The sequence below is a fragment of the Myxocyprinus asiaticus genome, chromosome 45 (assembly GCF_019703515.2).
Source record: "Myxocyprinus asiaticus isolate MX2 ecotype Aquarium Trade chromosome 45, UBuf_Myxa_2, whole genome shotgun sequence".
In the NCBI taxonomy this organism is placed as follows: domain Eukaryota; kingdom Metazoa; phylum Chordata; class Actinopteri; order Cypriniformes; family Catostomidae; genus Myxocyprinus; species Myxocyprinus asiaticus.
In genome coordinates this window covers 14,037,246-14,063,408 of record NC_059388.1, presented here as the reverse complement: position 1 = coordinate 14,063,408, position 26,163 = coordinate 14,037,246, and the positions used below count along the sequence as shown (strand labels likewise).

General features: G+C 38.5%; 1 protein-coding gene across 1 annotated transcript in view; it reads right to left on the bottom strand.

Moving 5' to 3' along the window:
* Window positions 1-26,163, bottom strand: part of LOC127434836 (staphylococcal nuclease domain-containing protein 1-like) — a 280,085-nt gene that overhangs the window by 91,141 nt on the left and 162,781 nt on the right. Inside the window, exon 17 of the mRNA XM_051687847.1 lies at window positions 18,627-18,815. Within this exon, the coding sequence (XP_051543807.1) occupies window positions 18,627-18,815 (189 nt within the window). The remainder of the gene's footprint in view (window positions 1-18,626; window positions 18,816-26,163) is intronic.

Below are 26,163 nucleotides of genomic sequence, written 5' to 3'. Positions count from 1 at the left end.
AAGCCATGAGAACAATATTAATCCAATAAGTGAATTAATCATAATTCCCTTATTAAAGCGAATTCCTTACAATAGAAATTGTGAGCAGATACAAAGAGACGTTGCATTATGATTTTAATGGTGGAGAATTTTTTTCAGACTAATAATCTAATTATTTGTCTTTTATCTTTATTTATAATGGTTCTTGATTGTGATTAATTCTATTATAAATTCCTTACATAATGATGGAGGTGCACAGGTACTTTAACCCATACCGTGTACATTTATACAACCAAATTTCCCAACAGCGTTTATGCGGCCGGTCTGTCACGGCATGCTGTTTGCTCATTTATGAACCTGTCTAATCTCCTTCAAGCTGGAATTGACATTAAGTGTTTGGAAGTCCTCACGTTTGCATGCATGAGTTTGTATGAGTGTGTGTGGCTTCATTTGTGTGTACTGTACTGTTACTGATCTGCTGAGGCACATTAGAAACAAATGACAGAGTGCTGAAACTGCATCCCAGATTTGTGAGAAAAATATGTAAACACCACACACAAAAGTTCTGCACTTTTGTGTGTGTGTGTGTGTGTGTGTGTGTGTATGTGTGTGAGAGAGAGAGTGTGTGTCTAGATTCAGGAGCCAGGAGTAGAGGACTTCACGGGTCCAAAAATTCATGCCCAAACCCAAAGAGACCCGGAAATGTTTTACCCAGACCCGAACCGGTCTACTGTTTGAAAGCTTGGACCCGTATCCATGCAGAACCGAGAAATGTCGGACCTGTCTATTATTGGAAAGCTGGGACCCGGACCCGGCCGGGAGACACAAACCCGATCGACACCGATTTCACAGCTGATTGCTGTTAACAAGTTAATTTACAAGTTGTGAAAACAAAACTTCTCCGGGTCTTCTCGGATTGACTCGGGTATTATCCAATGTTAAACAGACACAGGACCCTCAGCAATGACCCGTGAAGACCTCTAGCCAGGAGTCCTGGCTTGCCTTCATGTCAATTCAGAATTGCTTGTGCAGTGTGTGTACGTGAAGTACTTTTGCATGTGTGTGTGTGTTGTTTGGGGCAGATGACTCAAGTCCATATCTATATAGAAAAGCACTTCTTACATAATCCATGAGATGTATGGAATAGCCCTTCTCTTACCTTTAGTATGACAAGAGAGCTGATCTTTCTACTGAGGTAAGCAAGAGGAGAGCACTTACTGACAAACACACACACACACACACACACACACACACACACACACACACACACACACACACACACACGACATACATCACCACCATATGGATGAATTTCCCAGGAGACACTACTCTTCTATAGGTCACATTTGCTATTGGATCTACTGCAGTGTTTCCTATAGGATTTCCCACTCCCCTGACATCCAGTCAGTAAGTTTCAAGAGCCTTAAGTACAGATAACATAATTCTCTGTTCGTTTCGAGTCAGACATGATGAAAATAATGACTTGTGGTTCAGCAAGCTAATGAAGAACCACTCAAACTGATTCAGTGTGTGTGAATTGTTCAACAATTCAAACTGAATATTTGTGAATTTGAGACTCACAAAGAGCCATTAGTTTAGCTATCAAAAATCAGCGTATTCAAAAATCTAACAACACAATAAAACTGCACTTACATGAGATTTACAATCATTGAATTATTCTCTGCTTTTGATGTAAAACATGAACAGTCATGCGCAGAACACTTGTGCACATTAGATAATCCGTTAAGAACGCTGGTGAAGGAGTTTACATAAGGAAAGAAATCAGGGGAAACTGTTTTTGTCCTTACTTCGATAAAAGAAAACCGTTTAACCTTATGCGACGTCTGCTTATTAAACAATCAATCTGAGAGTGTGCATGTAAAAGCACTCAACGTATATTGTCTTTTAAATGCAGACTGCAAACTCCCAACTCAAATCTAAAATATCATTTCTTTTGCTGTCACTATTGATTCTGTAGTGAAGGAAAGATTGATTCACAGACTTCATCCTCTTGCTTCACTAAAAACACAAGTGTTAAGTTGATGAGTAAGAAAGCTGACAGAAAAGTCATTCAACTCTATAATGGAATCCATTCTGAGTAAATATTTGGGCAAAAACAAAGACATATTGCCTGGCAGGGATAGTGTTATTGCTAATGTATATGAAGCCATTGCTAAGTGACACCGAAACGCTAATTAGCCTCCCTCACTGAAACAGAGGATAATTAATAATTTTTTTGAGCAGTTTGTTGACACAGCAACACCCAATTTGCTTCCCTGCCAGCCAAGAACACTTGGGTGCTTAAATACCCAATTAAACTTTTATTTTGCAATGGAAATCATTCCGAAGATATTTATTAGCACATTTGCAGGGCACACAGTCAAGAATAACAAGATCTGTGTGGGAATTCTTTTGTGCCAATTGTTTCGAACATAACTTTTCTAGAAATGCATAAAAATATATACTGAGAATGAATAAAAACATCTGAAACTGAAAAAAATAAAATAAATAAATCAAAAGGCAAAATGTACACTTAGTCTTCAAATAAACTGCATACTTTGTTAAAGAAATTCTCTGCTTGTGTTCGCTGACCAGGACTTATGAATGTGCTTCTCCCATTTTCAGTCACAATTTCTAGTCACAAAGTTTTAATGTATGCTTCCGGAGTTTTCATTCGCAGTTCTAACACAAAGCTCTCATGTGGGTGGGGCTATCACAGTGGAGTTTTCATTGGCTTGTGAGATTTTGAGTGACAATTCTTTGACTTGGAAGTAGAGTTAACATGGAATGGGCTCTGGTTCAGGTTTTGCGTGTAAAAGTGCGAGAATCTGTTAGCAGCTTCATAACTGATTAATGTTTAGTGATATATTTAGGCTTTTAGTTTTGTATTTTATCAGTTTTTTTTTCCTACAACTATTGTGTTGCGATAAGTTTTGAGGAGTAACACAGACAAATGCTTTAATCGTCATCAGCAGGACAACCGAGGCAGCCTGAGGTAAGTCTGTATAATTAAGACAAGCTAATAAATAAATAAATAAAAGTTATTGCTTTTCAGACAGAGAGCTAGTCTGAGTCACTTAGTTGACAGGGAGGGATTTTTTTTTCTGAAATAGTTTTGTGTGCTCTTTTACTATAGCAATACGTAGACTTTAGTAACCATATATTATTATATTATTACTTTGGTTTGACAATGAAAATCATGGTTAAAACTTGTTTACTATAGTAAAACCATGGTAAATGTTGTGGTTATTATGGTTTTACTACCATAATAGTTTGACTATGGTTACTGTTGTAAAACCATAGTTAATTTATTGCACGTTAACACAAAACTATTTCAGGAAAAAAAAAAAAAAAAAAAAAAATATATATATATATATATATATATATATAGAGAGAGAGAGAGAGAGAGAGAGAGAGAGAGAGAGAGAGAGAGAGAGAGAGAGAGAGAGAGAGAGAGAGAAAATGGGGTCCATAGTGAGCATAACTGGATAAGGCAGTTTGATCTTGGTTTAGCCCAGTACTTGACCTGGTTATCCTTACTATTACATTATTTGATTATATTGTGTTTACTTGTTCATTAGTTGTCTGGACATAATTTTTATTATATCTGGATTATTATATTTGTATGGATTGAACATGTAAAGACGAAATGAGAGTTCTGTCATTATTTACTTGTACAACTTTCTGTCTTCCATGGAACACAAATGGCTGTCAGTCTAAAACATTCTGCCTAACATTTCCTTTTGTGTTCCATGGAAGAAAGTCAAACATATGGGCTTGAAATAAAATGAGCTATGAGTAATGACATAATTCTCATTTTGGGGAGATAAACCAATTCTTTGACAATTTTTGAGAGTAGCCACATCCACATTCTAGAAATTTATTTTAGAAAATTGTACAAAGCAATTTGTTTTTTACTACAATCTCTTTCCCTTTTCACAAACAAAATTCTGATGACCCAGAGAATGGAGTGGTGGTACCAGAGATGCATTGCCCTTTATCAGACTATAATCTTGCTATTCTACATGTATTAATGAATCCCTTGACATCACCTTTGAAAGGACTGGAGCTCCAGACACTATTATACTGTGATATTATGCAGGCTATGTTCTACAAAATTTGGTTTGAGTTCTAGATTCAATCAAACACAATTCACACATACACAAGAAGTTACACTTTATTAGTCTACACCGGACTCTTTATATACGCTAGTCTCTGACAAAAATTCCATCAAATAAATGTTAATGCCTGATATTGCACTCAACACCACATACTATATAATGCATACTTGGAAAGGAAACTGCTTATGTTACAGATACATAACTAGGAAGGACCCTTGCATCAGGCATATTCCATTTCAAATTCAGGCTACAGTTGCTTGGCGTATCTTAAATAAAAAAAAAAAAATATATATATATATATATATATATATATATATATATATATATATATATATATATATATATATATGCTTATAAAAATACTTGAGACCACTTGAAGATATAGACAAATCACAATAGTGTATTTGTTGGCTTAAAAAAAAAAAAAAAATTGAAGTAAATATATGTTAATCTGTTGGCTGTTTTAAGGGAAATAATATGGAACTTAATCTCTAGACCAGACACAGGTGAGTTTTCTGGATGATAAATTATGATTGTCATCTGATGTCTGAACATGAACATGAATGATAATTCTCTAGCTTGACTTTCCACTTCTTTAGCTATATAATTTCAGTTGTAAAACAGTGGCCTATTACTGATGATTGAGGTCAAGACATTTCAAATGATATATGGTTATTCCCGATTAATCCAATTGTACTAGGCAGTGAAATGTACAGTATAGGAACACTGAATAAATGAAAAGAAACAAGCCAATAATGCGCTGGTGTCCTCATGAACATTAAATTTTAAATGGTGAAACACATTAACAAGCAATATGTGTATTATGTTATGTATATTGTGTTTTGTTGTCTGCATATTGTGTACAATGTGTGTATTATGTAATATGGATATTGTGTGTTATGTGTACATATTGTTCAGTGAGTGTTGTGTATTCTGTAAAGCTTGTATATTATCAATGCAATGTTGGTGGAACTGCACTAATAAATTGATTTGATTTCCATAATTTTAATCAAGTTAAATTAATTCAAACTTTAAAATCAATCATTCAGCTGGTTTTGTAGAAGCCACATTTGAAACAGTGTTAAACAAATCTATCAACAAAAACATTCTTTGGATTGAATACCCATGCAATGCAATACAAATGAAGGTCTACAACCTGTGAAAACAAGCTCCATGTTTGATTAAGATTTTCATAATCTATTTAAATTTTTCAGGAAAAAAAAAAAAAAGGCGTAGTAATGACGATGGCATTCATCCATGCTGCTCCTGAAAGCTTATTGCAACAAAATTGTTGTGGGGAAAAAAAATACAGATAACAAAAACAAGTGCCTAAATACATCACTAAACACTAATTAATTATGAAGCCGCTAACAGATTCTCGCACTTTTACATGCAAAACCTGAACCAGAGCCCCTTCCAAGTTACCTCTACTTCCAGGTCAAAGAGCTGTCACTCAAAATCTCACAAGCCAATGAGAACTCCTCTTTGTTAGCCCCGTCCACACAAAAGTATTGTGCCAGAACTGAGAATAAAAACTCTGGAAGCATAAATGAAAACTTTGGAATTGTGACTGAAAAAGCGAGAAGCGCATTCATAAGTCCTGATCAGCGAACACAAGCAGAACATTTCTTTAAAGTATGCAGTTTATTTGAAGACTAAGTGTACATTTTTCTTGAAAAATTACGTTCAAAACATTTGGCACAAATGTAATCCCATAGATCTGCCAAACTTTTTAGCACAGCAAAACTTGAAATTACTTCAAGGATAAGTGCGTGGGTTTCAAAACAAGAAAATACTCCATGAAGAAAGGATGGGGGAGTTTCATACAGAGAGCTTGAGAGCTGAGCGAATACTGAAAGTTTATCCTGGATGTATTATGCTCATAACAAACTGACCTGAACGAACTGCTCATAATCACTGCTTCTGTCAGGGGAAGCACTCTTATTGCTACGTAGCAGGGAAGACTCATGAATTCGAGAGAAGGCAGTTTAACCAGAGGCTCCATGAGAGAAAAAAGCATGGATTTGGCATGGAGAACACTTCACCACACATTCTTAAGATGTACATTAAATTATGATAAAATGCTCACTAAAGATATTGACTGGCCAAAACAAACTGCTTAAAAAAAGACTGCTGCAATGTGACATAAAAGGAGAAAATCTGAACGGCTGGTGTTTTACTGTATTAGTGGCCAAAATTATCTTAAACCAAAGACTTGCAAACGAAGTTAAAGGTGTGCTAATTAATTACGTTTATTTTTATAATAGCATTATCATCTCAGCTGCCCCTTTGAATTTTGAAGCGCCTTGCAACCAAAGTTGACAGGTCAACCAATACGAACTATTTTAAATTATGTTCATCTGAGGTTTATCAACTCTATTTGTGTTTATTAATGTGAATATGGCAGCCATAAAGGGGGCACCATTATGTTTATATCTCAGGTTAGGTTTACATCATTTTGCATGTCAAAAGTGTTAATTTCACTAGGCGTAAAACTTCTTAAAAAAAAAAAAAAATAACACTTTACAGTGAGGTTCTATTCATTAACATTAATGCATTAGACATCATGAACTAACAATGAGAAATGATATCTCACAGCATATTGTATAATATGTTAATTTATCAAAATGCTACTCTTAATTATGTTAGTTCAAAATGAATTAAGTCATGTTAATGTACACAATTGTTAATGTAACAATGTATTAGTACAAGTAGAAATTAATATTAACTAAGATTAACCCCAATTCTGTAAAAGCATTGTTCATTGTTATTTCATATTAACTATTGTGTTAACTGATATTAACGATTATAGTCTTATTGAAAAAGTGTTGCCAAAAATTACTTGTTTCACTTGTAAATAACACCATAAATAATGTACAGACTGAAACTCTTAATTTTGGTTCAAACATTTGTGCTTGCATGCAGACATGTTTACAGCCAATATTTTACATCAGAGACATCAGTCCAGCCATGTCTGTTGTTTCTCTTTTGCTGGCCAAGTCCCTGTTGTGGTGGAGCAGGCCTTAGCTCAAGTCTACGGAGAGAGTTGCTGTGACTAACTGGATAACTCTTACTGTGAATCACCATAGCGCTCTGGTTGTTCCTGTCTGACACAGCCTGCACTCCATTTGTTAAATTTGAAGGCAATGATGACAGCAGAGAGGAGTAAGAAGTGGAATGGAAATACATATATAATCACACACTTCCCCTTTAGTGCCATTTCTACACAGCACCTAATGCAATTTACAACAACCCAAAGTCCTGAGATGGAGGATGAGGGAGTCCACTCTAAATAACTTGTCTTAAGACAGAGATAGAGCAGAATGGGAGGGCTTGTAAATGTAGTTTCTGAAAGAGGCACAAACTACATTTACAAGCCCTCCCAAAATAAATTTCACTCAAGCGAGGGATCCAGATGTCTAGAAATGAACTTTCAGATGATTGCCTGAAAACGGTCGGATTTGATTGGGTTTGGATATCAAAACTTGCAAAACCGAGCACCTGAAAACTCCAGAATAGCATTTACTTTCTCTCATCAAGCGCTCAGATAACCTCATCTGTGGCACATATAGTATGTAATTATCTTGTCATGTTTTATACTGCCATGGCAACAGCCACTGCTTGATTCTGAAGCTGAAAAAGAAAACATGATATAAAAAGTGCTAAGACTTAATTTAGGCCACTTTGTTTTTCATAACAGAGAAATGATGACAGCATTGCTGCAGAGTTTTTAAAATCAAATTGAAGACTTTTAAAGACCTTTTTCAAGACCTGAAAAAATAGAAATTAATACTGTATCCCCAATACCAAAACAAACCCACACAATCTCAGAATAAATCATGTATCACAGACTCTTACTTAAACAGGCAGGGACACACATTCAACATGGCCTTAACATTGCTTATCAAGTAAAACAGGGTAGGCTATATGCAAGTTTAAAATACTCAAGACATGTTACGCACGCACGCACACTTGCACACAAACACACACACACACACACACACACACACACACACACACACACACACACACACACACATATATATATACACAGTTGCAAAAGGATTTACAAAGGTAAGCTTTTCTGATGACCCAGAATTTTTAAACTTTACATCTATATCAGTTGAGTGACACATTCAAAGTCATAGTGTGAATATATAACCTAATATTTCTAAATAGGAGGATTTTTTAAAAATACACCCATGTCATAATTATTCAACCCCTATTGCATGTAGCTGTTTCTCAAATATGCAAGGCTACACAAGTAATTGTTTTAAAACAAAATTAAGTCATCAGTCTGGAATGGCACTTATTTAAGTTTTAAAAATTAAGTTTAGTGTTGTAAGCAAAAATTTATTTCTATTCAAAAAATGCAATTAAAAATAAGCTGTCTCAAAAGCTAATAGAGGAGATTATTTCATTACACAAGAAAGGTCATGGCTAAAAGTAAATTTCCAAAGCACTTCAATTTCCAATAGACAAAGTTGGCAGCACCATTCATACATTTTTTAAATATGGTACAACAGCAACCTTCTTGGGGTGTGGAAGAAAGCAAAACTTCACAAAGGGACATGTTGACTTGAATATTCAAGAAGTAATAGGAAAGAAGTAGGAAAGACCTGTGGAGTCCTGGATGAAAGTTTTATAGACGTATGACACTAAACTGAAAATGAGTTTTAGACCCATGGGTCAGCAGTACGTCTGGAGTAAGATGACAAGGTGATGACAAGAATGACACCATCCCCACAGTCAAGCATGGAGGTGGGTCAGTCCTGTTATTGGGGTGTTTTGCGGTTGCAAGAAACTGCTATCCTGACTATGTGACTGACGCCATGGATTTTTTCAGGTATCAGGCCATTTTGGCATGAAAAATTTGATGCCTTCAGTGTGTAAATTGAAGCTCGTGATCACTGGACTTTCCAGCAAGACAATAACACCAAGAATACATCCAAGTTGTCCAAAATCTGGTTCAGGGATAGGTCGTGGAATGTCCTTAAATGGCCCTTTCAGTCCATCATTAAAATCCCATTGCAAACCTTTGTTGGGATTTCAAGGAAGCAGTGGCAGCACAGAAACCAAAGAATGTCAATGAGCTGGAAGCTTTTGCTCATGAGTTTTTAGTTGATGTGTTTTAATTCACAACACCAGAATGTATTTTCTGGTCGGGGGGGGTGGGGGGGTGGGTTGAATAATTTTGATTGCAACTGTATATTATATATATATATATATATATACACACACACTTCCGATCAAAAGTTTTTGAAACACTTGACTGAAATGTTTCTCATGATCTTAAAAATCTTTTGATCTGAAGGTGTATGCTTAAATTTTTTAAATTAGTTTTGTAGACAAAAATATAATTGTGCCACCATATTAATTTATTTCATTATAAAACTAACATTTAATAAATTTTTTTTTTTTTTTTTTTTTTTTTTAAATTGATGACTTGGACCAAGTAATAACGAAAAGTATCCAATAAGTGCCCAACATAGATGGGAACTCCTTTAATACTGTTTAAAAAGCATCCCAGGGTGATACCTCAAGAAGTTGGTTGAGAAAATGTCAAGAGTACATGTCTGCAAATTCTAGGCAAAGGGTGACTACTTTGAAGATGCTAAAATATAACACAGTTTTGATTTATTTCGGATTTTGTTTCGTCACAACATAATTCCCATAGTTCCATTTATGTTATTCCATAGTTTTGAGGACTTTACTATTATTCAAAAATGTGAAAAAATGTATAATAAAGAAGGAGTAAGTGTTTCAAAACTTTTGACCGGTAGTGTGTGTGTATATGTATATGTATATGTATATATATATATATATATATACACTATATTGCCAAAAGTATTCGCTCACCCATCCAAATAATTGAATTCAGGTGTTCCAATCACTTCCATGGCCACAGGTGTATAAAATGAAGCACCTAGGCATGCAGACTGCTTCTACAAACATTTGTGAAAGAATGGGCCGCTCTCAGGAGCTCAGTGAATTCCAGCGTGGTACTGTGATAGGATGCCACCTGTGCAACAAGTCCAGTCGTGAAATTTCCTCTCTACTAAATATTCCACAGTCAACTGTCAGTGGTATTATAACAAAGTGGAAGCGATTGGGAATGACAGCAACTCAGCCACGAAGTGGTAGGCCACGTAAAATGACAGAGCGGGGTCAGCGGATGCTGAGGCGCATAGTGTCAACTTTCTGCAAAGTCAATCATTACAGACCTCCAAAGTTCATGTGGCCTTCAGATTAGCTCAAGAACAGTGCGTAGGGAGCTTCATGGAATGGGTTTCCATGGCCGAGCAGCTGCATCCAAGCCATACATCACCAAGTGCAATGCAAAGCGTCGGATGCAGTGGTGTAAAGCACGCCGCCACTGGACTCTAGAGCAGTGGAGACGCGTTCTCTGGAGTGACGAATCATGCTTCTCCATCTGGCAATCTGATGGACGAGTCTGGGTTTGGCGGTTGCCAGGAGAACAGTACTTGTCTGACTGCATTGTGCCAACTGTGAAGTTTGGTGGAGGGGGGATTATGGTGTGGGGTTGTTTTTCAGGAGCTGGGCTTGGCCCCTTAGTTCCAGTGAAAGGAACTCTGAATGCTTCAGCATACCAAGAGATTTTGGACAATTCCATGCTCCCAACTTTGTGGGAACAGTTTGGGGATGGCCCCTTCCTGTTCCAACATGACTGCGCACCAGTGCACAAAGCAAGGTCCATAAAGACATGGATGAGCGAGTTTGGTGTGGAAGAACTTGACTGGCCTGCACAGAGTCCTGACCTCAATCCGATAGAGCACCTTTGGGATGAATTAGAGCGAAGACTGCGAGCCAGGCCTTCTCGTCCAACATCAGTGCCTAACCTCTCAAATGCGCTTCTGGAAGAATGGTCAAAAATTCCCATAAACACACTCCTAAACCTTGTGGAAAGCCTTCCCAGAAGAGTTGAAGCTGTTATAGCTGCAAAGGGTGGGCCGACGTCATATTAAACCCTATGGATTAAGAATGGGATGTCACTTAAGTTCATATGCGTCTAAAGGCAGATGAGCAAATACTTTTGGCAATATAGTGTATATATATATATAAACTCAGCAAAAAAAGAAACGTCCTCTCAATTTCAACTGCTTTTATTTTCAGCAAACTTAACGTGTAAATATTTGTATGAACATAAAAAGATTCAACAACTAAGACATAATATGAACAAGTTTCACAGACATGTGACTAACAGAAATGGAATAACGTCAAAATCAACCCGGGGGGTTGTCCATGTCTGTCTGGACCCATCTGTGCATCGGTTTCTGTGGATGCAGAATCTACTTTCACTCATAGATAAAGAGAATTGGCTGATTTTTGCTCTTTTATTCTTTTGGGCCAGATAAAAAAAAAAAAAAAAAAAAAAAAAATCAAAAGCAACAGTCAGTATCTGGTGTGGCCACCAGCTGCATTAAGTACTGCAGTGCATCTCCACCTCATGGACTGCACCAGATTTGCCAGTTCTTACTGTGAGATGTTACCCCACTCTTCCACCAAGGCACTTGCAAGTTCCCAGACATTTCTGGGGGGAATGGCCCTAGCCCTCACCCTCCGATCCAACAGGTCCCAGACATGCTCAATGGGATTGAGATCCGGGCTCTTTGCTGGCCATGGCAGAACACTGACATTCCTGAGATTGCCTGCAATGACAACAAGCTCAGTCCGATGATGCTGTGACACACTGCCCCAGACCATGATGGACCCTCCACCTCCAAATCGATCCCGCTCCAGAGTACAGGCCTCGATGTAACACTCATTCCATCGATGATAAACGCCAGTCTGACCATCACCCCTGGTGAGACAAAACCGCGACTTGCCAGTGAAGAGCACTTTTTGCCAGTCCTGTCTGGTCCATCGAAGGTGGGTTTGTGCCCATAGGCAACGTTGTTGCCGGTGATGTCTGGTAAGGACCTGCCTTACAACAGGCCTACAAGCCCTCAGTCCAGCCTCTCTCAGCCTATTGCGGACAGTCTGAGCAGTGATGGAGGGATTGTGCGTTCCTGGTGTAACTCGGGCAGCTGTTGTTGCCATTCTGTACCTGTCCCGCATGTGTGATATTTGGATGTACCGATCCTGTGCAGGTGTTGTTACACGTGGTCTGCCACTGCAAGGATGATCAGCTGTCCTTCCTATCTCCCTGATCTCCCTGGTCTCCTAAATCAGTATTTGGTGTGGCCACCTTTGCCTTTAAAACAGCCCCAATTCTCCTAGAACACCTGGACACAGTTTTTCTTGGTTGTTGGCAGATAGGATGTTCCAAGCTTCTTGGAGAATTCACCACAGTTCTTCTATCTGTTAAGGCTGTCTCAATTGCTTCTGTCTCTTCTTGTAATCCCAGACTGACATGATGTTCAGTGGGGGGCTCTGTGGTGGCAATGCCATCTCTTGCAGAGCACCCTGTTCTTCTATTCTAATCTATTCTATTTACAAAAGTAATGTTTGGGAGTCTAAAATGTATTTTCCCTATTGACACACTAAAGCTGAAGATATAAATAATCATCTTAAGACAAATGTTTTTGTGAAACACCTTAAGTGCCTAAAACATTTGCACAGTACTGTGTGGAATATATATATATATATATATATATATATATATATATATATAATTCTTAAAAGAATGAAAGTGAGCTCTGTGCTTTTTTATCAGTGTTAAATATTAGTGTGGTAATGCAAGTCTGAAAACTCAGGTTTCATTAGGCTGACCTGAGCCTCTAACTGTCAGCATTCATTCTTGTTTCTTGCTCGTTCTTGTTCATTCCATTTTTGACACATGTATAAAGTGCTAACTCGAAGTCTAAAGGTGAAGTGTGCAATTGTTTCTATGTTTAACTATTTTCTCCTATATCTCCTGTTGTGTGCAGAGTTAACTTTAAGCCATTCAGGTTGATTTCCCCCCAAATTGCAAACACTGTGGCTCACTTGCGCATCCTTTCCAGCCTGACAGCAACATTGGCTCAACCAATTGCGAGAGTTTGTGGTGTGGATATCTGTTTGTTAAATCAGTGTTAGACATGGGGCTTGCTTGGGAAACCTGTTTGAAACAGTCATTTTTTTCAGCAAGTTTGGTGTTGCAGAAATTACATTTGACCTTATGCACTAAAGCGCAATATGTTTCTTGCTGGCCTTGAAATGTACAATATCACCAAAATACCCACTGTGATATGTTAAACATGTTGGGGATTAATCCGGATATTTTGATTGTCAGCGTCGCTGAAGAGCTGTGGAGAAAATTGCAATGATTTCGTCTCACGCTGTCAAACTGCTGCTCAGAGACATTACACTGGCGCTGAACGTACCCACTGTATCCTGATGAGGCCTTTGAAAAAGATTCCATCACAAGAGGAGGGAACTGGCCCAAAAGAATAAAAGAGCAAAAATCAGCCAATTCTCTTTATCTATGAGTGAAAGTAGATTCTGCATCCACAGAAACCGATGCACAGATGGGTCCAGACAGACATGGACAACCCATGGCGGCATTCACCCACCGTACCAATTTATCGAGCTTAAATGTCACGAGCAGACGGCTGCCCTTCTCAACCACTGCGGAATCCTGTCGCAAGTGTTGTAAAGCACACGAGAGCCTGGGGAGGCTACTAGAGCAGAAATCAACCCCCCGGTGATGGAATTATGCCCCAATAATACCAAAAGGAGGAGGAGCAAGGAGAGAAATGAGTGACTTGGGGAGCAAAGAAACCGTAAAGGGGAAAAAGCTGGACAAGATGTGTGGCTGGTCTATTCCAGTCTTTAAGAACCATTTTAATGTTCACCAAACTCTGTTTATGAGATTACGGAAGCCCTTCTCTTAACTTCTCTTTAGATTTGCCTCCTCATAATTAGTGTGTTGTAATTACAAGAAGGCTCTTTTAATAGCCTCTGTTGTGAGACGCAAAAATAGGGGTTGGCTCGGTACACGCAGGGTCATAAAACCACTCTCTAATTAGCAGGCATAACCCTGTTGCCTGGCAACGAGAAGTGTTTGAACATCTCCTTGCAGCAACTGTTTACATTTTAGAATGAGTGTTGGCACCACTGCACATGATGTTGAAAGGAACTTAAAAATGGTTTCCCTCAATCAACAGGGAAACTGTTTTAAAATAAAAATGAGTGATGAAAGCGTGCAGGGGATCGTGGGACCTTTCAGCATTTGCACATCTTTCATGCCCTCTCTCTTAGAAAACAGAAATAAATCAATCATTCACTCCTCCTGTAACCCGCAACACAGCACAAATACAATGTAAGACTCTTTGCTTTGTGTGAAGCAGGCTTATTAAGACATCTCTCCTAAAACAATGAAACACTATTAAGGGAAATAGGAGGGTTGCAACCCACCGCCTAGTATTGCCTAGGTCAGACTTTTTGACTATCAGCATGAAATCTGGCCATGTACCGCCCACTTAATCAGGACGAAGCCATCTGATTGACATGAAAATGGACCAACCAAGGTTATTTTATTTGCATGACAATTAGGGGCGGATAAATAAAAAATCAGACATAACTAATAATAAAGTGCAATATATAGGGGAAACTAAGAATATTTTAATAGTTTTGGGTCACTTTGCTGTTTATAAATAATAGGACGTGGGTATGAACGTGGGAAGAGTGTCATGTTATCTTTCCATCATCACACGTACGGAGAAGACGCGATGTGCGTCTCTAAACTGCTTCATGTTTGGAGCGTGAGTAGCAGAACTTCGGCATACAAATGTGCTCACTCCGGTCTGGTTATCTACTGCGGTCCATTCTGAAGAGTGATTACGATCTCACTATGGTGTTTAGTGTAAAAGTCTGCTCTAACATCTGAGCCAGGAACTGCAGTCACGTCCGTGTGTGACTTTGAATTCCCTGTTATGCTCTTACCATGGAGCCCCTCTCGTATATGTTCCTTGAATGCCGCTGGACTTGAACCAGTCAGAAACCACTGTCACGTCCGTGGGTGATTTTAAATTCTCCGCTGTAATTCGAGCTCATACATGAGGTAGCGCAGTTATTGGATGGAAGCATTCCTTCTCACAATGTGAAGAAGCATTCAGAATCGATTGATGCATTAGTGTACTCTACTATCAATCACAACTCAGAGGTTACACATTTATCTCATACTTGAAAACATTGCTTCAAGATTAGTTTTAAAACCGGAATAACAAATTGGCTTAAAAACAAAAAAACAGACAAACAAACAAAAACAAAACAAAAAAAAATCACCACTTTACCCTTAACAATAAACATAATAAGTGCTATAATTGTTTTCAATGCTGTAAAACCTGTACATACCTGTTAACATCTCAGAAAATGTGTTTTGAGCATAGAGCAAAATCCTCAAAGGTTTATCTTCATTAAAATGCGGTCACCTTGGTGCTTTGACTCAATTTCAAAGCCAATGGACCACTACTCTACACTACTGGACCACTTTGTATTCCTTTCAGTATGGAGCAAGAACAAAAAAAAAACAAAAACTAAAAACCCGGGTGAGAAAAAGCAAACTTTTAATGAAACCTGACCCACACACTTCTGAGTACATTTAATTACTGACAATTTCTGAACTGGACTCCTGACATAGCAAGCATTCAGCACCTCCCCATCCACTGACAAGAGAGCAATAAAGGGAAAATAAACACTTCCTAACACAAAAATCACACCTGGCTGGGATGAAAACGAAGGCCATCAAGGCAAAGAAACGCTGCCCTCAGCTTTTACTTTCCATCTTCTGCTTGTCCTGAAGGGTTAATTATCTCCATTATCCAACGTGGCCCTAGGAAGTTCAAGCATGGATTGAGACAGACCACATGGGTGTCAATCGTGTTTTCCCTCTTCAAACAGATTCACACCAGGGTGGCCTCACACTGGTGGTCCCCTCCAAAAAGTCACAGTGCCAGAGAGCAGGAGAACAGGGAACGACAAACCAAACTTGTCGTCTTTGATTCAGTGCCAGCCGTTGCACTGAGTCAATCCCACAGACCAACCGGAGAAGTGACAGCACAGGATGTAAGGGTCAAACTGTGCTTTCATCAAGGTGTCACTGCAAAACATGCCAACCTTTGTTTACAGCGAGGTGACACTGAGGCAGAAAGATGTGTGTGTGAGTGTGCATACTTAAGTGCCTCTCCATCTCCAAGGGAATTCAAACATGAGATTGACTTTTTAAGCCAGGCATATGTTAAATCAGAAGAGAAGATCTATGGATGCACATTTCAGGTTGATAGCTATTTTCGAGGGCTGGAAGCCGATAACACAGCCTTTGAAAGAGAAATGTGGTTGTACATGTTGGGACTTTGTGCAATATTTTATAAAGTCGAGAGATTGAGATAGCAAAAGTGAGAGAGAAGAGAGAAATTACAGATTCATCAGAGAGGACAGAAACATGCTTTTTGCCGCCTTGAGCAGTAGATCATATTTCTATCAGCACGGGGCCAAATGAGGTATAGAGGACAGAGGAAACAGCTGGCAGGAATGTGTTTGTCCACCAGGGCCAGTGCTTTCCGTAGGCTGTTTCAGCCATAATGAAAATTAAGAGAGACTGAGATCAGGGATGGAGATAGCTTCATCAATCAGAACTCAGCAGAGAGAGAACACAACTGATAGTGCCAAAGACAAATCCCTGTGGCACCCCCTGAGCCACAGATTAATTTCTGTGCCTTTTGTTCGGCTCCCACTGTTTTTGTAGGTCCTCTGTCCATTTGTTCTGTCAGAGCTAATGCAACATGACAACAGATTTGTGTATTCTCTTTGTTCACATATACACTGCATGACAGGCTCTGGCTTCAGCTCCAGGAGCACAAGGCATGCTGGTCAGAAAGGAGATTACTGGACGGGATCTAGAGATATCTGGAATTACAAGTAATAAAACTATTCACTGGTCAGATGCAGGTAGGAGAGGATGCACCTGAACTTGTGTATCCAATTGACTGAATGAAGACTCCAATCGACTGAATAAAGCTCTGTTTCAAAATCTAGTGAGCTATCTTGCTGTTCATGATCTACATAGACTGCTACCGTCTAAAGCAGCATCCCAATATTATGTTGAAATGGAACATAATAAGTGACTGATTTAGAATGTTCTTCATACGCAGTAATTATGTGCACCACGAAGCACACAACGGACTTAACTTGCAATTTCGCACGTTACTAATGACGCTAACGACGTGAGACTAATAAGCATAAAATGCATAGCACACACCAATATTGGGTACAATTTTTATGACATATTGTGTTATATACAGTATATTTAAAGTATAAATATAGCATATTGTGGTAAATATTCATAGTAATAATGCCCCTTTAAATAATTTCCCTTTTTTAAATCTGCAATATATAATTTTTGATATATCATAATTTTCTTTTCAAGACCTTTCTAGTTACAGATATGGTAGAAAAGTAGTAGTCTTTATTAGTAAGAAAAAATATGCCCTGGTCAAGGTAAAAACTGCCCCTGAAACAACTTCAGGGAGCAAATATTGCCCCTTAATAAAAAAATAAAAAAAAATGCATAAAGTCTTGGTGCTAATCATGCCTTAAAAATGCTGTCTAAAGGCCGATTTATACTTCATAACTTAATTTATAACCAACACCATAGCATGATGCACACCTCTACAAAAAACAAACTATGCATCGCATCTCCGCAGACCACAACAGCTGTGATAGGCCCCCTTTGTAACCAGAGACATTCCCTCATGATGATTAAAAAGATACGAGGCAGCTTTGCATTTCCTCCTAGATTATTTTAAGATCTATGCAACATATCACATAGTATTTGGGCTCGTTTTAATCAGGAGCGTCTGCTGTTTTTATATTTTGTTTATGTTTCATGAAGATACAAACAAAAATGTGTCCAAAAAAAGCACATCTGATTGCAACTTATAAACAGTGCTATCAAAGATTTTTCTCTAAATATATATTTGATCTGCTATAAGTGAAACTATATGCTTGTATTCTACTCTAGACCTTTCCGATCTGTATGATGTTTTAACTAAGTTTGACGGAATGGTCTACATACTGTATTTCTTCATAGTTAGGAAAACGCAACACTTCGAATTAGTCAACAAATTAAAAAAAGAAAAGAAAAAGAAAAAGAAAAACATGTTAAGAGTTGATCATATTGCCTATTTCTTAGCTTTAAAATGAGACCCATTTTGTGTTGGTCAAGCGAGTAATTTAATTAATTTAATTATTTGTTTTTCAGTGCAGAGCATCAGTGTATGCCAAAACTGACCCAAGAGCAAGCATACAGTACATGCCTGATTTATTTTTCTCTGCATGGCAGGCAACATGTATACTAAATATGTACCTAAATCTCAAATTGTTCACATACTTTTGATGAACTTGTCTTTAATGTTACAACAATTTAATAAATACTTTTGACATACCAACACAGAACTATAAATGCAAACCAACACATATACCACAGCATAGAAGTTTGACGCAGAAGTATAAATTGGCAGCTCAATAGGTTTTGGAACAGAGCTTGAGTGTACGTGAGATATGCTGGATTTCCACCAAACTCACCTTTTCTTTCCTCTGTCTGGCGGCCTCCTCCCCAGACAGCAGAGTCTTATAGTAGGAGCTTCGCTCTGCAGTGAAGTGGACCTTAGACAAGGCATTCTCAACCAGAGCCACTGACAGATTCATGCCCTCGATGTGAAGCCAGCCAATGAAGTTCCCTGCCTTATCCATGCTCTCCACCTCCACTTCCACCTGAGAGAGAAAGAGAGAGAAAAGGCAAAAGAGTGAGTTAATGTACTGTATCTTGGATAAGCTAAGATTTCATTATTGGCTGCAGTGAAAAAAAAAGAGAGGGTCTTTGTCTTAGATAGATCACTGGAGTTATCTATTGATCATCCAGGCAACTCGGGGGCCTTATGCATACACACACACACACACAAACACACACACACACACACACCGTCACTGACATCTGGGCATATTTAAACGTGAGGCTTAAATTCAGCCTGACGCTAACTTTAGCCTAACATTCTCAATTAAAGCAGTGACACCAGGAAACACAAACCACTAATATATTACATTTGTCTCCGAGCGCGGAGGCTGTTTATTGGCCATTGATCAAAGTCAGCAGGGAAGGACAAAAAAAAATAATAATAATTTCAAAGAGAGAATGAAAAACGAGGCAAAAAGTTATTTCAAATATTAATACTACAGTTATACTATGATAGCGAATTTCATAACACATTTAAACAGAGAAATGGAACACTGAAAAATATTCTAAGCTTAATATATCAAGGTTTGAGGGGTCTAAATATGGATTTCATAAACCTAAACACTCTAATCAATGCAAGCTGCTGACTTCCTGTTAATTAAGATGACAACAATGAACAAAAAGTTTGCCAAAAAATAAAATACAAAGAAAACAAAGAAAAAAGAACAAAAATTGTATGCCGTCAAATCATCTCCCTCAAATATTATATTTCTGCAGCAAAACAACATCTACATTGTGTGTGCATGTGTTTGAGTGGGTTTGTGGGAAACAGGCAGGTGTTGTGAAAAGACACTCCAAGAGTCAAACGATTAAGAGTGCGGTTGTTCAGTCCCAAAGCCCCAAGGGAAATTTGCTGTGAATTACTTTGAGGCTGAGGCTGCATACGCAGGGAGAGTAAAAGCTTTTTAATGAGGGCATAATCGGCACTTTGATTAAACACGAGAATGACAACAAACCTCACATTATGAGGGACAAACAACTACCCTCCCACTCTGGTTTGGGAGGCTTCGGCCGGGTTCAGGCATAGAACGTTCCAGTAATCTGGATTGGTCTTTAGCCACGGGGCAAAACGTATTAGGTCTCTCACAGCCAGCTTTACGTGCCCTGTGTACTTTACTTCTAGAACACAAAGCTCTGAGTTAATCTAAGTGCACCAGCTATTTGAAGACTAGTAAACAGGTTTTTCTTTTTTTTTTTTTTCTTCCAGTAATGATCCCTCTGTATGGTTGCAGATGTTGTTAAACTAGATTTTTTTTTACATCACATGAACAGTGGTGGTTGCCTCTGCTGCCTCTAGAGGGCAACCAATTTATTGGTTCTGCCAATTAATCAGCACTGATAGCTTTTTAAAATATCGGTTATCGCCAATGATCTAATGTTGATGAATGATGATCTACTGTTAAATACTTACTGCTCATATATATATCTATCTATCTATCTATCTATACTATATATATATATATATATATATATATATATATATATATATATATATATATGTTATATGACAATTTACACTCACTGAGCACTTTATTAGGAACACTATGGTCCTAATAAAGTGCCCGATGTGGTCTTCTGCTGTTGATCCTTATTCGCCTCAAAGTTCGACGTGTTGTGCATTCTGAGATGCTATTCTACTTAACAAGTCACATGATTTGATGCATCATTCATGTCTGTACTTCAAACAGTGCAAGATGAGTTTTGCAATGGATTTTAAAACTTAGGTTTAGGAGTTTGTACAAATCCCTAACCCTAAGTATAGGCAATAGCAATAGTGATGTATGATTTAGCAAGCACTACAAGTAATGTATAGACATCCTGTGCTTTCTTTCCTATTTCAGCAACTAAATGTTTAGCAATACTGTTTAGAGCCGGAAGATGAGAGTCCGAGATACAGATAGGAGACTGGGCGGGTCTCTGTTAGAGTCCTCTGTTATGTAAGCTTGTCTTTAGAGGATAGTTGCTTCTTCCAGAGATTCAATGTCAGATGAAGGAGTTTCAGACATGGTTTAGCAGCACACACTACAAGATAGTCCACAGCTCTCTTTAGTGCGTCTGTCACTGTGACAACAGTATGCCTCAAAATGTGAGATACTGTGTCAGGCCACCCTATACAGGCCTTGAGAAAGCAAACATCGTGGACAAGCCAGAATTTTATGGCAATATACAACAGCTAGTGCTGGATTTTTTGATTATTCGCATTCGTCATTTGAACAGTCCCGATAATGATACTTAAGGCTGCACTATGTATGATTTTTGGGTTAAAAATGAACAAATTGCCATTATTGATTGAGTACATAAACAATCAGTGTTCAAAACAATGTTTTTACCTTACCCCGATTCACTACAGTAAGCCTATAAAAAATATTTCTATTTTGAGCTATTGGGTCAGATTTGGCTCAAAATGTAGTCCATCCTTGCATCATTACATCATGTCTGTAAACACAGGAAAGAAGTACTGGCTCTCTCGTCTTCCAGCTGGAGAAACACAGATGTTGCTAGAGAGCACAAATTTATGTAGTACAGCTTTAAAATCATAAGATCAATCTTTTACTCTGCTAGATGTGCTCATTATGTTGTTAGAGATCAACCAGTCGAACACAACCACTGCTTGATCTCCTTAACAGGTCAAAAATAAAAGAGTAGAGAGAGAAATATTACACAAATAGTGACAATCCGAGAAACTTACAGACACCTTATTTCCTCATTTTGGCTCCCACACACTGCTTGACTGACTGACAGGCGGCTTGTGTGTCCATGATGTATGTGCATGTGTACTCTGAGTACTTTTTGATTTGTATCAAAATATCAGACTTGAAGTGAAAATGCTAGTTTAGTCTAGTTTGTTAAAAAAGTAGCTTAAAAAAGTATGCATGCACTATAAGCACTTTTATAATCAAGTTTTATGTTACATTTCATTAATTTTTCCAATTTCTAAATGTATGCTTGAAGACTTGATACTGCTTTTAAAAACTTAAAGCACTGTTGCTATTGTTTTTACTTGTTCAATTGCTTGCAATTTGTTACTTCACTCTTCATTACTGACAGTTAATTTGTCTTAATTTGTCTACAGTAATTTGAATAAATACATAGAGAAATTGAAACACTCAAGTTATTATTTAGTCTGGTATTAAAATTTGGTATTACGATATCATTAATATTACAATTCATCAAATTGCTTTCATATGTAAGATACAGTCATCTGAATCTGAATCAAATCAAAATTAAAAGCTTGTAAATCGGAATCCAAACAAACAAGGAAATCAGTATCGATACCCAGCCCTAACAACAGCCATGATGGACAGGCAAGCAGTAGCTAAATATACGTTTTTTAGTGTAAAAATGAGAAAGAACATAGAACAAACTCAATATCAGGCCCTGCAGTGAGATCGGGTACGTGTCAGACTGTAGGTGGGTGCCTGTGCGAGTGTTTATGAGATGGGATGCCCACTTGTATCAACCCCAACTCTGTCTCAGTGCCAGATTTAAACCAGCATCACCATCTTGCACTGTTTAAAATGCTGCCTTTTCAGTGCATACAAACAGATTAAACTCACACTCTTGGTCCCAACACACACATGCTCTCAACCCACATAGCGCTCACTCAACCAAAAGGAACACACAACAGTACAGTAAGGGCAGGCATGGTCTCGTTAAGCTAGCCCAGATGGCTCCCAGCGGAGGTTTCCAGAGCCACTATGGCTCCATGTGGATGGAGCATTTGAGCCAACATGGCTCCCGCTGGATCACAAATGGCTTCTGTAAGTGTGAAAAATGCTGCACAGAGGAGAAACATTAAACATGGATCAAGATTGATTTCCAGGGTTGCCTGCTTAAAAGAGGCAAAATGGCCCTTGCATTGCAAATGGGTCATGGTGAGGGATAATATTTTTATTATTATGTGATGACAGCACCAGATAACAATGGATCTCTTTTATGCTGCTAAATCTTGCTCTACAGAGCAATATCCAGATCAGATATAAATCGGATTTAGACCCATATCAGAAAGTGATCCAAATTGTCAATTTAAATCCAAATAAGCCCATTCCAGATATCAGTGCCAGATAATGGTGAAAATGTCAGTGTCAGAATTTGGTGTGGAAAAAAGGAAAATAGATGAGTGTAACTGTGACCTTTGAGATCTTTTTCAAGGCATGACACTGGTTTAACCTTGGCTCAAAGCATCCCTAGAGGTGAGATATAATGATTTCCCAAACAGTCAACACACTCCTGGAGTAATATACACACTGCCAGCCCTCATCACACTTCCTTCTCTCACTTTTAATCACCAAACAGCCCTTCACTGACTTCAAATCTTATTTATGGCATGGACCAATCACTAAGGGCTTAACTCGCTCTGTAACTCAAAGCCCATTATGGCGGGTAACCAGAGCAAGGAAGTATAACCTGGTGCGACGGTCACTGTAGCCTATCATGTCCTTGATATCAGATGACACAGGATTCTACACTAATTTGTTACTAATTTGTATATGAAAGCACAGTTTCCACAGTTATAGGTTGACATGTATATGTGTGAACAAGGGTACCTCCTCTTTAATTTTCATTAGAAAACCAGCCCATTATGAATAAGTCAGTACACTTACATACTCTTAGGAATCCTCAAACCAGCCCATCTGGCACCAACAATCATCCATGTGATTATCTAATCAGCCAATCATGTGGCAGCAGTGCAGTGCATACATTCATGCAGATACTGGTCAGGAGCTTCAGTTAATGTTCACATCAACCATCAGAATGGGGAAATAAATGTGATCTCGATTTGGACCGTGGCATGATTGTTGGTGCCAGATGAGCTGGTTTGAGTATTTCTGTAACTGCTGATCTCCTGGAATTTTCACACACTATAGTCTCTAGAATTTACTCAGAATGGTGGCCAAAAAAAACAAAACAAAAAAAAAATCCAGTGAGCAGCAGTTCTGTGGACAGAAAAGCCTTGTTGATGAGAGAGATCAACAGAGAATGGCCAGACTGGTTCAAACTGATAAAGTCTACGGTAACACAGATAACCGCACTGTACAATTGTGTTGAGAAGAATATAATCTCAGAATGCTATTCTGAGATGCAGGATGGCGCTGTTTTTGCGGCACGAGGGGGACCTACACAATATTAGGCAGGCGGTTTTAATGTAGTGGCTGATCGGTGTATATCTATATATATATATATATATATATATATATATATATATATATATATATATATATACACACACACAGTGCATCCGGAAAGTATTCACAGCGCTTCACTTTTTCCAAATTTTGTTATGTTACAGCCTTATTCCAAAATGAATTCATTATTTTCCTCAAAATTCTACAAACAATACCCCATAATGACAATGTGAAATAAGTTTCTGAAATCTTTGCAAATGTATTAAAAAAAAAAAAAAAAAAAAAATCACATGTACATAAGTATTCACAGCCTTTGCTCAATACTTTGTTGAAGCACCTTTGGCACCAATTACAGCCTCAAGTCTTTTTGCGTATGATGCTACAAGCTTGGCACACCTATTTTTGGGCAGTTTCTCCCATTCTTCTTTGCAGGAAGAATTTCAAGCTCCATCAGGTTGGATGGGGAGTGTCGGTGCACAGCCATTTTCAGATCTCTCCAGAGATGTTCAATCGGGTTCAAGTCTGGGCTCTGGCTGGGCCACTCAAGGACATTCACAGAGTTGTCCCAGAGCCACTCCTTTGTTATCTTGGCTGTGTGCTTAGGGTCGTTGTCCTGTTGGAAGATGAAGATGATCTGGAGCAGGTTTTCATCAAGGATGTCTCTGTACATTGTTGCATTCATCTTTCCCTCGATCCTGACTAGTCTCCCAGTTCCTGCCGCTGAAAAACATCCCCACAGCATGATGCTGCCACCACCATGCTTCACTGTAGGAATGGTATTGGCCAGGTGATGAGCAGTGCCTGGTTTCCTCCAGACATGACGCATGCCATTCAGGCCAAAGAGTTCAATCTTTGTTTCTCATGGTCTGAGAGTCCTTCAGGTGCCTTTTGGCAAACTCCAGGTGGGCTGTCATGTGCCTTTTACTGAGGAGTGGCTTCCGTCTGGCCACTCTACCATACAGGCATGATTGGTGGAGTGCTGCAGAGATGGTTGTTCTTCTGGAAGGTTCTCCTCTCTCCACAGAGAAATGCTGGAGCTCTGTCAGAGTGACCATCGAGTTCTTGGTCACCTCCCTGACTAAGGCCCTTCTCCCCCGATCGCTCAGTTTGGCCAGGCGGCCAGCTCTAGGAAGAGTCCTAGTGGTTCCAAACTTCTTCCATTTACGGATGATGGAGGCCACTGTGCTCATTGGGACCTTCAATGCTGCAGAAATGTTTCTGTACCCTTCCCCAGATCTGTGCCTCGATACAATCCTGTCTCGGAGGTCAACAGACAATTCCTTGGACTTCATGGCTTGGTTTATGCTACGGCATATACGGTTAACTGAGGGACCTTAAATAGACAGGTGTGTGCCTTTCCAAATCATGTCAAATCAACTTAATTTACCACAGGTGGACTCCAATCAAGTTGTAGAAACATCTCAAGGATGATCAGTGAAAACAGGATGCACCTGAGCTCAATTTTGAGTGTCATGGCAAAGGCTGTGAATACTTATGTACATGTGATTTTTTTCATTTTTTATTTGTAATAAATTTGCAAAGATTTCAAACAAACTTCTTTCACATTGTCATTATGGGGTATTGTTTGTAGAATTTTGAGGAAAATAATGAATTTAATCAATTTTGGAATAAGGCTGTAACATAAAATGTGGAAAAAGTGAAGCGCTGTGAATACTTTCCGGATGCACTGTATATATATATTGTTTGTACGTAACCTTCTGGCATGTTGAAGCAGAACATGCAGAACATGCAGCTTTATTTGTGTGTTGTTTGATGGAGAACTTTCCCAGGTGTGCATTAGCCTGGCACACACATCACAAACTCCAGGAGAATATGAGCGTGTGTGTGTGTGTGTGTGTGTGTGTGTGTGTATTGATTAGGCTTCAGGGCACATGCATCACTGTTGTTGTTATGCCCATCTGAACAGCATCTCTCAAACATAGGGCTCATTATCGGCATGGCAAACACATGCCAGGCACAATCACAAACACACATATACACACTTTCCTCAAACAAACATTCTTTTTTTTTTTTTTTTGCTACTTCCAACAAAGCCTGCTATCTCAAAAAAAAAAAAAAAAAAAAAAAAAATCCCTTTTCAGCTTATCAAAACTTAAACTTGATTTAATTTAAGTAAATGTGAATGGGCTTTGCCTGTGCAAAACTCGTTGCCACACACTAAGTTGTTCTGAGAGGCTTTTAG